General features: G+C 34.1%; 1 protein-coding gene across 2 annotated transcripts in view; it reads right to left on the reverse strand.

Moving 5' to 3' along the window:
• Window positions 1–837: 837 nt before the first annotated feature.
• rempA (intraflagellar transport protein rempA) overlaps window positions 838–13,667 on the reverse strand; it is a 96,856-nt gene continuing 84,026 nt past the window's right edge. For both annotated transcript variants that reach the window (XM_081731577.1, XM_081731575.1), the window contains 3 exons: window positions 12,515–12,733; window positions 7,862–8,028; window positions 838–4,467 (listed from right to left, as the gene is read on the reverse strand). In XM_081731577.1, the coding sequence (XP_081587703.1) occupies window positions 4,065–4,467; window positions 7,862–8,028; window positions 12,515–12,733 (789 nt within the window). In that variant the 3' untranslated portion in view covers window positions 838–4,064. The remainder of the gene's footprint in view (window positions 4,468–7,861; window positions 8,029–12,514; window positions 12,734–13,667) is intronic.

Consider the following 13,667-nt stretch of genomic DNA (forward strand, 5'->3'; position numbering starts at 1 on the left):
GGGGAGAAGAAATGTGATGATTTCTGTCCGATTGCCACAGAGAAAAGTGAGATGAAATTGATGTCCCTTGCTGTATAATATACAACAGGTTCACCTCAAAAATCAGATTCATTTATCGTAATATGAGTATCATATCCCCTCCCCCCTCAGAATAAGCCTCAAATCTGCCCTCTTTCCAATGTTGAAGACAACTTTGATCCTCTCATTCTCCTCAGCATTGATTTTTTAACTTTGTCAATATTTTGAACATCGCTTAAAATAATTATGGGAACGGTCGTACGCCCCCCCCCCCCTCTCTAATGTTGAAGACCGATTTGCGCCGTTGAAATCAGCACACCGAAATTAGATAAAGACGCCTGTTTTACGTTATGCCGTACAACAAACGTTTCAATTCGCAGGCCTGTGTAACTAGACGAATTAGGTAAGTTAAACCTTTCCCTTATTTTAATGTTATTAAAAATGCGTCAATTGCACATTTTCTCTCATACGCATTTCTCTATCATTTGTCGATATTCCTTAACAATAATAATATAAATAAAATATAGCACCTATGAGACAATACAAATATTGTATAAAATGTAATTGATATATTATTCAAACAGCATAACTTTATTGTTTTCGCTACTCATGATATAAATACAAGATAATATTATGTGAAATTTCAAACAAAAGTAATACATTTACATCCAAAATATGTTAGAGATATTAAAATGTACAAATTAATGGGTTTATATGCGATATTATAACTAGAACTACACAATACTGAATGAAATTTGAGATCATAGTTATTAACCTTTTTTTTCTTCTTGTTTTTTAAATAAAGTTCTTTGTCTTGTCACAAACTATATGCGATTCCATCTCGTTCCAAGAGAACATCGTCATTATACTTCTTTCAAGATTGTATAACAAAATATTTTTTATATATACGCAATATATATATTTAAGCATAACAAAATTAAAGTGTGTGTGGACGGATGTAATCACAGGGTCATGTGTTACTCATTAGTACACGTACTTTGGTTTCTCGTTTCCCGAACTATTCGTCGACAAATGGTCCTTACTTAAGGTGTTCATATGAAATTACATAAATTTTTCGCATAACACGTATCATAGTTAAATCGAATACATGATTTCATTTACACTAAAACTACGATTTGAAAGTACTGTACTCAATTACAGCAAATACCCCAAATACTGGAAAATAGAACAAATTTTACACAAGCATTTAACAAAATAACTATTAAGCATCCATTAAAAAAAAAAAAAAAAAAAATCCATACTTACGATTAAGCGGTAGAGAGCACACTGAATACTCAGATTTATTGTTTATACTTTATATATGCGTATTGCTCTCGTAATCTACTATATATACAAAAATACCAGGCAAAATTCTATTCATATATTGAAGTACAACACTGAAAAATATTTAAAGTGAATAGAGAAATCAACTTGAATTAACAATGACATGGGTTGTGCAAAACCTGATAAATATTGCTACAAGGTACATATAGTCAAGTAAAAGTTTATACAGAGTGAGTGAACTTTAAAAGTTCATAGTTCCACTACTATAGGACCGCTCGTAGTCCGGTCAAGACATCACTGAGGAACTAGTATGTGAACTATCCAAATATCCATCTTTCAGCACCTCCGGTACTTGCACAATCATTTTTAGAGAGGGTGTTAGGGAGTACTTAATAACTCTCCACCTACCTTTCTCAAAATTGGTGAGCAAATACTGGAGCATTCTTAAACATGGATATTTGGATAGTTTACATGCCAGTTCCTCAGTGATGTCTTGACCTGATTACGATAGGTCTCATAGTAGTGGAGCTAGAACTTTTGAAGTTCACATATTTCACGTTTTCGGTACCTATAACTCCGAAACTACTTACTTTTGAGTACAGGTCCATACGATTTTTTTTTTTTTCTTATTTTGATGTCTATCCCCAAAATACTGTGGCTCATTTTTGTAACACCCCCTATAATTTGTATAGAAATAGGTATCAACATTTCATTTTACATGAAGATTTAAAATGGCACTTAAAGTTTCTGCAATGTATTCTTTATTGTATGAACATTATCAGATATTAATTATAGTTGAAATTATGGCAGAATGCTTAACTTTATTAATTTAGAAACTACATGTTCGAACAGCAATACAAACAGTCCTGTTTGTTCAAAAAATAAAAAAATAAAAAAAAATATGGCTGCCTGCCGCACTTCGAAAAGCCCTCTACTTACATCCACACAGAAATTTGTACCGAACCAAGGCATATTTTCTTGATCTCTTTTAAATCTTTATTGTAGGTCTCATTAATAAAATATCGTTACCACGATTCTGAGTAGACAGTCGTTAGAAATGAGGCGAGTAGCCAGGTATAAAAAAAAAAATAAAATAAAATAAAATTAAAAAAGTTACCTCTTATAATAATCCCCATTAATGTTTTGGAGATATTACACAACTGTCTTGTCTTCCTCGAACTTACGTGTGAAAGTAGTTACTACAATATTTTAGGAAGTATGTTACGACCCGCTCTTTTTGTAAGTTTTTTCTTTCTTTTTGTATTGTATATGTTTCCTTGTTGAGTTTTCTTTCATAGCAGCCATTTTTCTAAGTTAATATGTTTAGATTTTCAAAATTACAAATGAAGACAGCAGGAAGACTATCACAAACAAGTGTATAATATTTAAAAAATGTTAACGGAAATCCTAAGATACGTACTGTTGACATTCATTCTATGCTTTTAATAAGAAATTAGGGAATTATTTTCAAATGTCGCTTCCTGTCCAAATATTGGATACTTTGTTATCATCACTATCCTGGATAAAACTGCCTGAATTTTTAATATACTGTACAAATAAATAACGGCGTTCTATCTCTCTCGGGGACGTCGCACTTTTCCATACTTGTGAAGGTTTTGAAAAAGTTTCACAGCTCGCACATTGCTTGCCACAAGTGATACATCGTTTTGAAGGTATTGTAATGTTCTTTTAGTATACAGAAGATTATTGTTGCCAGAGGACGACAAAAAAACACGTAATCCTCTTAAACCACGTTAAATTTCAAGTTTCAAGTTTCTTGTCCAAATAATTTGTGCGAAAAATATGTTTCTGTACTGCTCTAATTTAAAAAAAAAAAAAATCATTAAAAAACCACGTCATTAAATTCAGACTAAGATAAGTATGAGTGCAATAAGAATCGTAACATACTTTTCACTTCCTTTCCTATCAATACATACATTTATCACTTTTTGTTTTTCATTAAAATTTTTACAATATATCAATATACTATAACATGAGTCTCCAGAGGTTAATTACGATGATACATATGGAATATATCTTACGAATTATAAGAATCTCTTATGAACTATAATGAAAAAAAAAAGGGGGGAAACAGATGTTTATTCTACAGTCCCTGTAAGCTTACTTAACGAGGCAGTTGCCCCTTCATCCTATCTTTGAGTGCCGCTGATCATGAGTATGATACCTAATCCACAACCTAATTACCTATGAAGATACTTGTTTGTATCTTTTACAACACTGCCTTGTCAAACATACTAAATTACGAAAGAGAGTTTAAAACACAAAATATCTAGTTAATTCTTTGTGTTAAGCTGCAAAATATTTTGATCTGAATTTTTATAAAACTCTAACCTCTGTAAGGTCTGATTAATTGCATTATCATGAATTATATATAAAGTTAATGGCACTTCGGCGATAATCTTCCCGAATATATTACGAGTGGACGGATTAAATTGTAAAAGTTAAAAATAAAATATAATAATTTGCCATCATTATTTTTTTTTTATGTGAAAATGAACATAAAAGTATATCTACACTGAAAAGAAAGGAAAAAAAAAAAAAAAAAACTATAAGACATTTAAAGATCAGTCTCTATACACATACACATTAAAATTGATATGCATTGTGTAACGCAAAATATGCAACACATCAAATGAATAGAAAATAAAATCGGTGTACATCAACAATGTGCTGGTAGTACACTTTTAGTTTATTGTACTATTAAACTATTGAACACAAAAATATATTATACTACGTTTATATTATACTGGAAAAGCTCGTCCATTCATATGCGATGTGGGATATGTATTTTCCTCAGGCACCTCCTCAGCTATCTCCTCACCACTTTCCTCTTCAGCCTCATCTTTGTTAGCTTCATTACCCGTCGCACTGTTCCCTCTAGCGCTTCGGATGATGGGAAGATCGAGAGCCTTCGACACTGCTTCTATCGTTGACATATTAATGAAATACGCGAGATTTACGTTGGGAATTCGAGTCTTCATCTCTTCCATTAGTTGATAAGCAACTTTGTAGTTCTTCTGGCGGACAAAATGTTCCACCATAAACCCGTACACATCTCCTTGTCTCACAGCACTCTCCAGATTCTTCGTCTCTAAAAGCTGTCGTAACTGACTAATTGCTTCTTCTGGACTACTGTCGTACAGGCTGGAGAATACAGAAAAGCAAATTAGTTATATGAGAAGTAGAGAAATCTACAAATTTATCTTTGCATTACATCATTTGTTCAAGGAAAATTTCGAAAAACTGAAAATTACGACTGGATCGAGAATCGCACACGATTCTCCAATCACTGTATCGGTGCGCTAACAATATTCAACAAAGTCCCCTCCAGAGATCTAATCTAGACACTGCTGTTCAAGCAGAACGGAAGTTGTAGTACAGTCTACATGCTATGAATGGCTGAACATCAAACTCAAGAATAGAAATGTGCTCTGGTCAAATAGTGGGTTTGTTAGTAGTGGTTACAGCATCGGCACGGTTCACCGGAGAACCGGATTTCATATCCCTTCCAGTCACACTTTTTCACAGCTTGGATTTTCATTACTGTAAATTACTTTAAAAAAAAAAAAAAAAAAGTAATACAAGTATATATAGGGTGTCTAACCTCTTAGGTCAAATTTATACAGATGTTAGATGAGTCCACTATAAATATTTTGAAACAGGGAACTTAAGGTCTGATACGCCTATTTCAAGCGCCATGCCATCTTGAATAAGTAAGAAGTTGTAGTAATTATTATGTTATCGTGTTTTATTTTGTATAACATTATCGATATTGTTTGTTAGATTCCTTACATTCGATTGCTCATAACGCACGACGGGCTGCGTAATTTTTCATATTAGAAACAACCGTATCTCAACGATCAGTGTTAGGAGGCGAAACAATACACAATCGAATTCTGTTTGAACAGTGATTCTTATTTAGCGTGTTAAGTGTGTTCCTGGTGATCGAAAATGAAGAATTACACTTCACACGAACTTGAAGACATGCATTTAATGTATGATGTAATAGCTTGTAGTGCTCGATGAACAGACGACCGCTCGATGAGAGTGCGGTTGTAGTACAGACAAAAGTTTCCGAATATGCGTGAACCGAATTGGAAGACATTTTTCAATAGATAGGAACTTAAGAGAGAATAAGTCTTCCAAGCCTACAAGAGGTGCCCAGGGTACTAGACGAAGAACTGTTGGCATACCAGAGTTTGGAGATGGTACTGAATAATGCTGAAGTTTCTCCACCAACAAGCACCCACAAAATTACCCGTTACATGGGCACTTTGAAAGAGTGTATAGCGCGTACTGAGAGACCCCTCCTCCTTATCACACACAACGAATGCAAGAAATGGAACCAAATGATTTCGCACCCACAGTTGAGTTATGTTAATGATTTATCCAGCAATGTGATATTGTACCAAACTTTCTCATGAATAAGAAATTTTCAATAGCCCATGATGGCATTTTCAATAGCTGTAATAGCCTTCTGTGAAGCAATGAACATCAAATGCCATCCGCTTGTCTAGTCATCAGTAACGATTCTGTATCAACTTGTGGGATGGGATTGTACATGATCAACAAACAGGACTAATTTCTTGCCGCCCAACATGAATATACTGCTCAATTTGATGGAGAAGTATCACTGGATTTCTGCGAGAGGATGTAGGTGCAACATGACGGCGCAACTGCCCACTTCAATGTTGCTCTTCGCCATCACTTAGATACTAACTTCGCTAATCGATTGGATGGAAGAAGAGGTCCTATCCGTGGCCAGTGCGCATCTCCTCTCATTTTGTATTTCTTCTTTAGGGACACATCAAGTCTCTAGTATATGAAACGCCAATAGAATCTGAGGAGGATCTACCTGTCTACTTGGTTGCGTAACAGACACCGGGGATGTTTGAGAGAGTGCAGTGTTGTGCTACATTTATCGAAGTTGATGTTCGTTACTTTCAACAGTTACTGTGAGTTGTTTGTATGGACAGTGAAGCATTGTTTTATTTGTAATAAAAATTAAACCATCACATCTAACGTTTTGCAAAATAAAGCAAGTTACATCGACACGATAAACAAAATAACTGCAGCAACTTCTTATTTGTTCCAAATAAGTGTCATTTGCAATGGGCGTTTCCAACCTTATGTTCCCCATCTCAAAATCTTTATAGTGAATCTCTCTATCAGCTGGGTACATTTGACTCAAGAGGTTAGGGACACCATGTTTAGATCAGCTTCAGAAATACCTAACACTTACACTTTCAGAAACTTGAATCTAGATCTCATGACATTTACCCGACAAGCTGAAGATTGGATTTAGCGTTCCCACCTGTCTCTTACCTTTACCTTTTATTAATGGAGAAAGTAACACCAATGTAGAACATATAAAAAGAGTGTTATGGTGGAAAGGGAATAAGAATTGGAAGCTTATGTGAAACAGCATCAGAATTACGGTCCGAATCAGATTAAGACACACTAAATTTTGTTAAGATATTCCTGATATTATATCTCTGCACTGCTGTAATTATGTAATTCTTCAAATAATTTAATAACCACCTTCTAAAATTGACTTTTCTTTCCTTCTTACTACGATAGTCATATATAGTAAGAATATACTAAAATTACAAAAAAAAAAAAAAAAAAAAAAAAAAACGAAATTGACATGAGAAACACTTCAAAACAATTTCAAACAACTGATTGTAGTAAGAAAGCTTGAACACTTCAAACTATAATAGCGTACTGATTTACTGAAAATGCATTATACCTTTTCCGTGGAACTTTCGGATATCGTCTCTGCAGACAACGAAAAATAGTTAGCTTGATGATCATTACATTGAAAGCTGCTAAGTGTTTTGTTTTGCATGTTTTACCCATGCTCATACACGAGTTTTACTCCTCAGACTTATGACAACAAAAACCTTGCAAACAAGATGATTTAATTTAATTTTGAGTTTAGTGGTCCTTTTAGCAACGAAGCTATATGAGACGTTGACTACAGCTTAACCTATGAGCTTTCGCAGGTATCGAACCCGGGTTTCCCATACCAAAGGCGTGTACGCTAACCGTTTAGCCACGAGGGAGCTTATCTTGCAACAACAGGATGTTGTAAATTCAAATTAAATTCATGACATTGAGAAAAATTAGGAAAACTTAAACAAAGGAAAAAGCAAAGGAAAGTAGGAAAGGCAAAATAGTTATCAAGCAACAAAATGTTCCTTAAAATTAACAAGCGATATTATCTAAACATAGTCGTTCTTCCATTTCTCATCTCTTGTCGCTGGTTGAAAGGAGTATTTGTCGCAAATAACATCTGTGTTTTAAATCAAAACCCACCAGCTTTTTATTTCTTTTGTTCCCCAACCTACTTTCTGTGAGCACCTTGAAACAGACGCTTGTAATGCGATATGCGATGTAACTCAGTACTTCCCAAGTTTGTACTGAAAGATAGATGACAAGATGCCAGATGTAAGCTAACTATACAGAGATAAGAGAGAATATATAGCAGAACAACTATACACGCAGAATATCGAATATTTGGATCTAAAGTATGTACCTTCGAAGGTCAACAAATTGTTTCACAAGCTGCAATCGATTGTTGAGATTCTCCAATTTCTGCTGATGATCATTGGCACCTTTTCCTGCTAATCGCGACAAACAGCGATTCGCTTCCATCAAGGCACCGAGTGCCTTCTCATAATTCTGGAATTCATCAATTTCCACCTGAAAAAGATATAAAATCAATGTCAATTCAAATATTTAATGATCTATCCTGATAGTAATTTAAATTAACTATATGAATCAAAACTACGCAGTTATTCAATGGATGGACAGATTTCATTTTTCCCAATACCACAAGATGATACAATTTGCAATGTATTTAAATTTTACTATCCAAAACAAAAGAAAAAAAAGATCTTCATACTAGCTTTATTCTATAGTGCTTCTAGATTTACGTATTCAAATTTGTTATTTATTTACTTCTCTGTCCAATACATTAGGAATGATGTTTTAGGTTTTACGCAGACGTGCCCATGACATAAAAAAATCAGTTTAGGAATTCTCTTTTGATATAAATTCTAATCGTAGTCCAGTTTTTGTTGTGATTGGTTAAATCATAATTGATGTACGAAGTGAAACAGTACACATTCACTGAAATCAATCCCCAATCGTCTTCGTTTGTATGTGATGGTGCAATTCCAATTTTGAACATGAGAATATACGAAAGCGTATCTTATTTTTCGTTCATATTTCGTTTTATTTTATTCTACCAATCAGTAAAGCAGCGACAGCGCAATGACGCTTCACGAGTATGTTTCATCCAGACCACGAATAACATGAAAGCTGCGTGATTTGTTCCTTCTTTTAAACTCCACACGTAACAACAAGAGTGCAGCTGCCATAATATTATACCTGAATCGAGGCTTACTTTTAACCTGTCATGATATTTTCTCCAATCTTTTGCTTACCGAGCCTATTCCACAAGGTAAGGCAGTTGGTAACGAGCCAATATTTTCTTTTTTAATTAGAAAAATGCAGATTTCATGTAATTATTTAAATTGTTCTTAGCTTTCAGGTCTTAATTGCCCTAGACACGTAAAAAAAAGAAGAAAAAAAAGCAATACACAATGATTTGGAAAATGTCTTGACATACGCACATTGAAACAAACGGCGGGAAAGGCGAGGGTAGGATTGCCCTCCAAGTATTCTCTATTTTTTCTTGGTCCGCCCTGGGTTATAATTTAACCATCACTGCTTTAAAGGCTACAATCCTAGCTACACATTCTACAGTTCAATTATGCACTCAATGCTAATTTGAATAGAATCAGTCTTCATGTAAATCACACCGTACAATGATAACAACTGCATATAATACATGAATTAATGGTTATTTATTTCAGTGCTAGATGTCTCAGCCTTCACTATAGTTAGGATGTGAAGAATTTATTTTCACCGGAGTAGATGGCGATATTTCCATTATTTCGCAGATTAATGAATTTTAAACACAATAACTTATATTGACGTACTAATGAACTATAACAACAAACTGTACAAGGTAATTCCTCACATCAAATTTAAAAAAAAAAAAAAAGTGTTCATATGGACCTGTAGGGAAAAGTGAATAGTTTCAGAGCTAGGGCTGTCCAAAGGTGCAAATGCGACATTGTAACAAGCGCTATTTTGAACACGAGAAACCGTGAAGTGGTGGTCTATATTAGCGTAAAGGAAGTCACACATACCGTCAATAAAAACGTCATATTTCAGCAAAGTGCAAAGTTGTGTACAAGGAATTTCCTACATACTTCACAGACATGCTCTGTACATAATTCTCAGATATGCTCTGAACTAAAGATACGTCCAAAATAGGTAAAAGGTAAGCCTTGAAGCAGTGAATACGTAATGCGTCGGTGGGAATTCAGAAGTGTTAGGTGAACCGCCAATACCACAGTTCCTTGTGTTCGGAATAACGCGCGCCGCGATGCATCGTTTCACGGTATACTTTTTTTTTTAATTACATGTATAAACGTGAAATAATACATTGCAGCATGCGTTATTCTGAACACAATAAACCATAGAGCTGGCGGTTCCTAACACTTCCAACTTCCTGCAACCGCATTATGTATTCACTGCTGTCAAGGCTTACCTTTTTGCCTACTTTGGACCCATTTTCAATTCAAAGCATATGTGAGAATCCTGTAGGAAGCAGGTCTAGGAGTTATGTTCTGTGGGGAATCCTTTGTGCACACATTGAACATTGCCGAAACATGCATTTTTAAATGGGTATGTTGATTTCCCTTACACTGATATGGACCGTCACTCTACGGTTTCTTCAGTTCGAAATAACGCTTGTTGCAATGTAGTAGCTGCTCGCTTTTTTACTGAAACCATACACTTTTCCCCACAGGCCCATATGAACATTTTATTTTATTTTTATTTTCATTTGAGGTATCAGTTCTTACAGTATGTCGGTATAGTTCAGTAACACCCTATATATATTGGAATGTAATTTTCAAAAACACATCAATGTATATTAAAATAAAGTAAGGAGAGAGTGAAGTAGTAACGAATGACTTTTAAGAAGCACTTGGTTTATTTTTTGTTTCTTTACCAGAAGAGGGAATATAATGTAATTTTCAAAAACATATCAATGTATATTAAAAATCTTCTGTAATTAAAAATAAAACAAACAGGCTGTTTCTTTATTTCTAATTACAAAAGGTTTTTAATGTATACATTGATGTGTTTTTGAAAATTACATTACAATATATAAATATATATATATATATATATATATATATATATATAGAGAGAGAGAGAGAGAGAGAGAGAGAGAGAGAGAGTTCTAAAAATGGCGCTATATATATTTGCATACCTTTCGGGTCCTCGTCTGGAGACCCGAATTGTACTATGTGGCAACGTCGCAAGAACCATAGAGTAAATCTACCAATCAAATAGTTACATCGATCCTTCCCAGATGGCAGTTAAAGTCGATATAGATAGATACTAGCATCAACTATTAGTGTAGCAATCGATTTAACTACATGATGTACTCGAAAAGCAATGCTAATGGTTCCAAGTTAATCTGCAACGTTGCCACATTGTGAAATTTTGATTCTCCATAGCGGCTGAAGAATGCCCTAAAGGGCATAACACCAAATAACATTTTTGCTTTACATTAGGTAGAATGATTCTTATTTTTCGACTTCCGAGTTCTTTTGAGTCTCACCTCTAAAATGGTTCCATATCAGTCCAAAGTAAGCCCATGAGAAAAACTGCTCAATTGAATAATATTAAAGGTGCCCTAAGCGGCCTTAACTTTTGAATGCATTTACAGTATACAATATGACGCAAAGGTACCTTGTAAATATGGAATGGTTAAAGGGAGTGACGCCATATCTTCGACAGAAATAATGGAGGTAGAACCACATCTATTACTGTATAGTACTATCATGGAATCCTGGATTCAGTTTTTTTAAATAATAATAATAATAATAATAATAATAATAATAATAATAATAATAATAATAATAATAATAATAATAATAATAATAATAATATTATTATGAACGGGGGTTATCTGTCATACTATTTTGGGGCAGTTTTCACAAAAACACACATCTGACCTATTGCTTACTCATCTCTAATCATTTAATAATTATTACCTTCATAATATATGTTTATTCACTTACAATTGTATTTCCAAACTTGCCTCATATTGTATATTGTAAATTGATTCAAGACTTAAGATCGCTTGCTCTGATGTGGAAACATTGTAGAAGATGAGACTCAAAAAACTCGAAAATCAAGGGACACTTCTCAATGGTACACCCATATGGAAATTTACGGCAAAAGTGTACCATCCAGAAGTGTCCCTTACTGTGCAATATACATAAATTGTAAATATATGTATAAATAACAAGCCATCTATGAGCCAAATGAAGTAAATAACAACATCATTACATTATCTTCAGTTTTGTATATTTAAAACCTAACGAATACGTCATACGTATTGTTGAAATTCCACGCAAATTTGTAGGACAAAGAAATTAAATTTTGATATGCACAAACACCGAAATGGTTTCATCCTTAAGTAAGATACACCTACTCACAATGAAAATTGGTGTACAAACTAAAACTTATCACAAACATATTCATGCTAAATCTGGGCAAAACTCAAGACTGCAATTTCTGTTCTTCTTCAGTATGTTTCTAAAATGATATAAAATGAAGACGAAATAGTTCTGTTTAATGATCTCTTGTTTAATTATATAGTTTATTTATAAAATCTAGTTCTATCTTTGTCAAGAAATATTTTAATAACTAAAAGGACAGAAAAACTCTTTTATTATAAAAAAATCTAATCACTCAATAATTGGGATAAAAGTAGTATCCATCCATCTTAAGCAAATATTTGAAGATCAACTTGTTCCTTCACAAATGACGTCTGATGGCAGTACTTTCTGACAAATCAGAAGATAAAGAAAAAGTCAAAACAACAGTGAAGTTTCCAACATTGCGAACAAGAAAATAAATTAAATATCTAAGAACGATAATTTAAATAGAAAGTGAGGAAGTACTTGCAAAACTTATTTAAATTCAATAAAACATGTTCAATAAATACTGAGTAAATATAAAATATTAGAACTACCTACTGAATTACGTAGGGATACCAACAGTAACCTACAAATTATACAGACTACATTCTTACCTGTGCACAAGCCTCATAGAAACCAGCTAACAAGTCCCTCGCCTGACCCTTACTATAGAATGAAATTATATTCTTCATTACTTCAGGATTGTTTCTCCAATCTAAGGACTGTAGATAGTTGCCTGCCAAAATGTAGATCTCTCGCTGTCTTGATACAGTAGCAAATCTAACTATCTTCTCGGTATCTCCAGATTTAAGCAAAGCTTTCATTGCATTAATCTATAGGGAAAAAAAATTTAATTGTAATAAAGTTCATTCGAAGAAAGAGAAAACCTGCAAAGTGTGAATGTTCTTATACTTTAAAGAGTGGCTCCAGAAGCTAAGCAAAATAAAATTACTCGAGAAAGAATTACATCTTTCCCTTTCCAAACTTTAAAACCAATTTAATATTAGCGCTTTTGTTAACACTGTGAGAGAATAGTCACCGGTACGATCAGGACATAAAGGTTTAATTTTTCACGTTCATACTGTAATACGAGGGCTAGCTAGAAAGAACTCACGTTCTGGAATAAGAAGACAAGTGAAAATATACATTTTTTTTATTATATACGTTTTTAAGCAATACTCTTACACTACTTTGCAACATAGTCGCCGTAGAAGTTTAGGCACTTATAGCGAGGAACACGCTTAAAATTCACTGTCATGAAAAGTTTCCGCCTGTGACTTCAACCATTCCTGTACGCCAGCCTGAGGGTCCGCGTCATCATCAAAGCGCTGCGTTGCTAACCAGGTCTTCATGTGGGGAAACAAGTGGTGGTCACTTAATGCAATATTGGGCTATATGGTGTATAGTCGAAAACCTCCCAGTGAAAGGCCTATCAGAGTTCCTGAGTTCGCTTGGCCGAGTGCAGGCGGGGGTTGTTATGAAACAGCTAGATTTTTGCACTCGATTTTCCTCGGCGTTTGTTTTGAATTGCTCTTTGCAACTTCTGTAATGTTTCACAATATTTTTCAAACAGAAATTGTTGCACTACATTCCAAAAAGTCGACTAGCACTATATCTTTCCTATACCAAAACTAGTAGACATTGATTACAAGCATTTTTTTTTTCTTCACTCAACGGACTGTTTTCCGCTTCACAATTAGTGTACTCAACAGAAGTATCGTCCCCAGTAATGAAATGATCAATAAAGGAATCGCTGTCTTTGTTATA

The sequence above is a fragment of the Thermobia domestica genome, chromosome 11, assembly GCF_964235325.1.
Source record: "Thermobia domestica chromosome 11, izTheDome1.hap1.1, whole genome shotgun sequence".
NCBI classification, from domain to species: Eukaryota; Metazoa; Arthropoda; class Insecta; order Zygentoma; family Lepismatidae; genus Thermobia; species Thermobia domestica.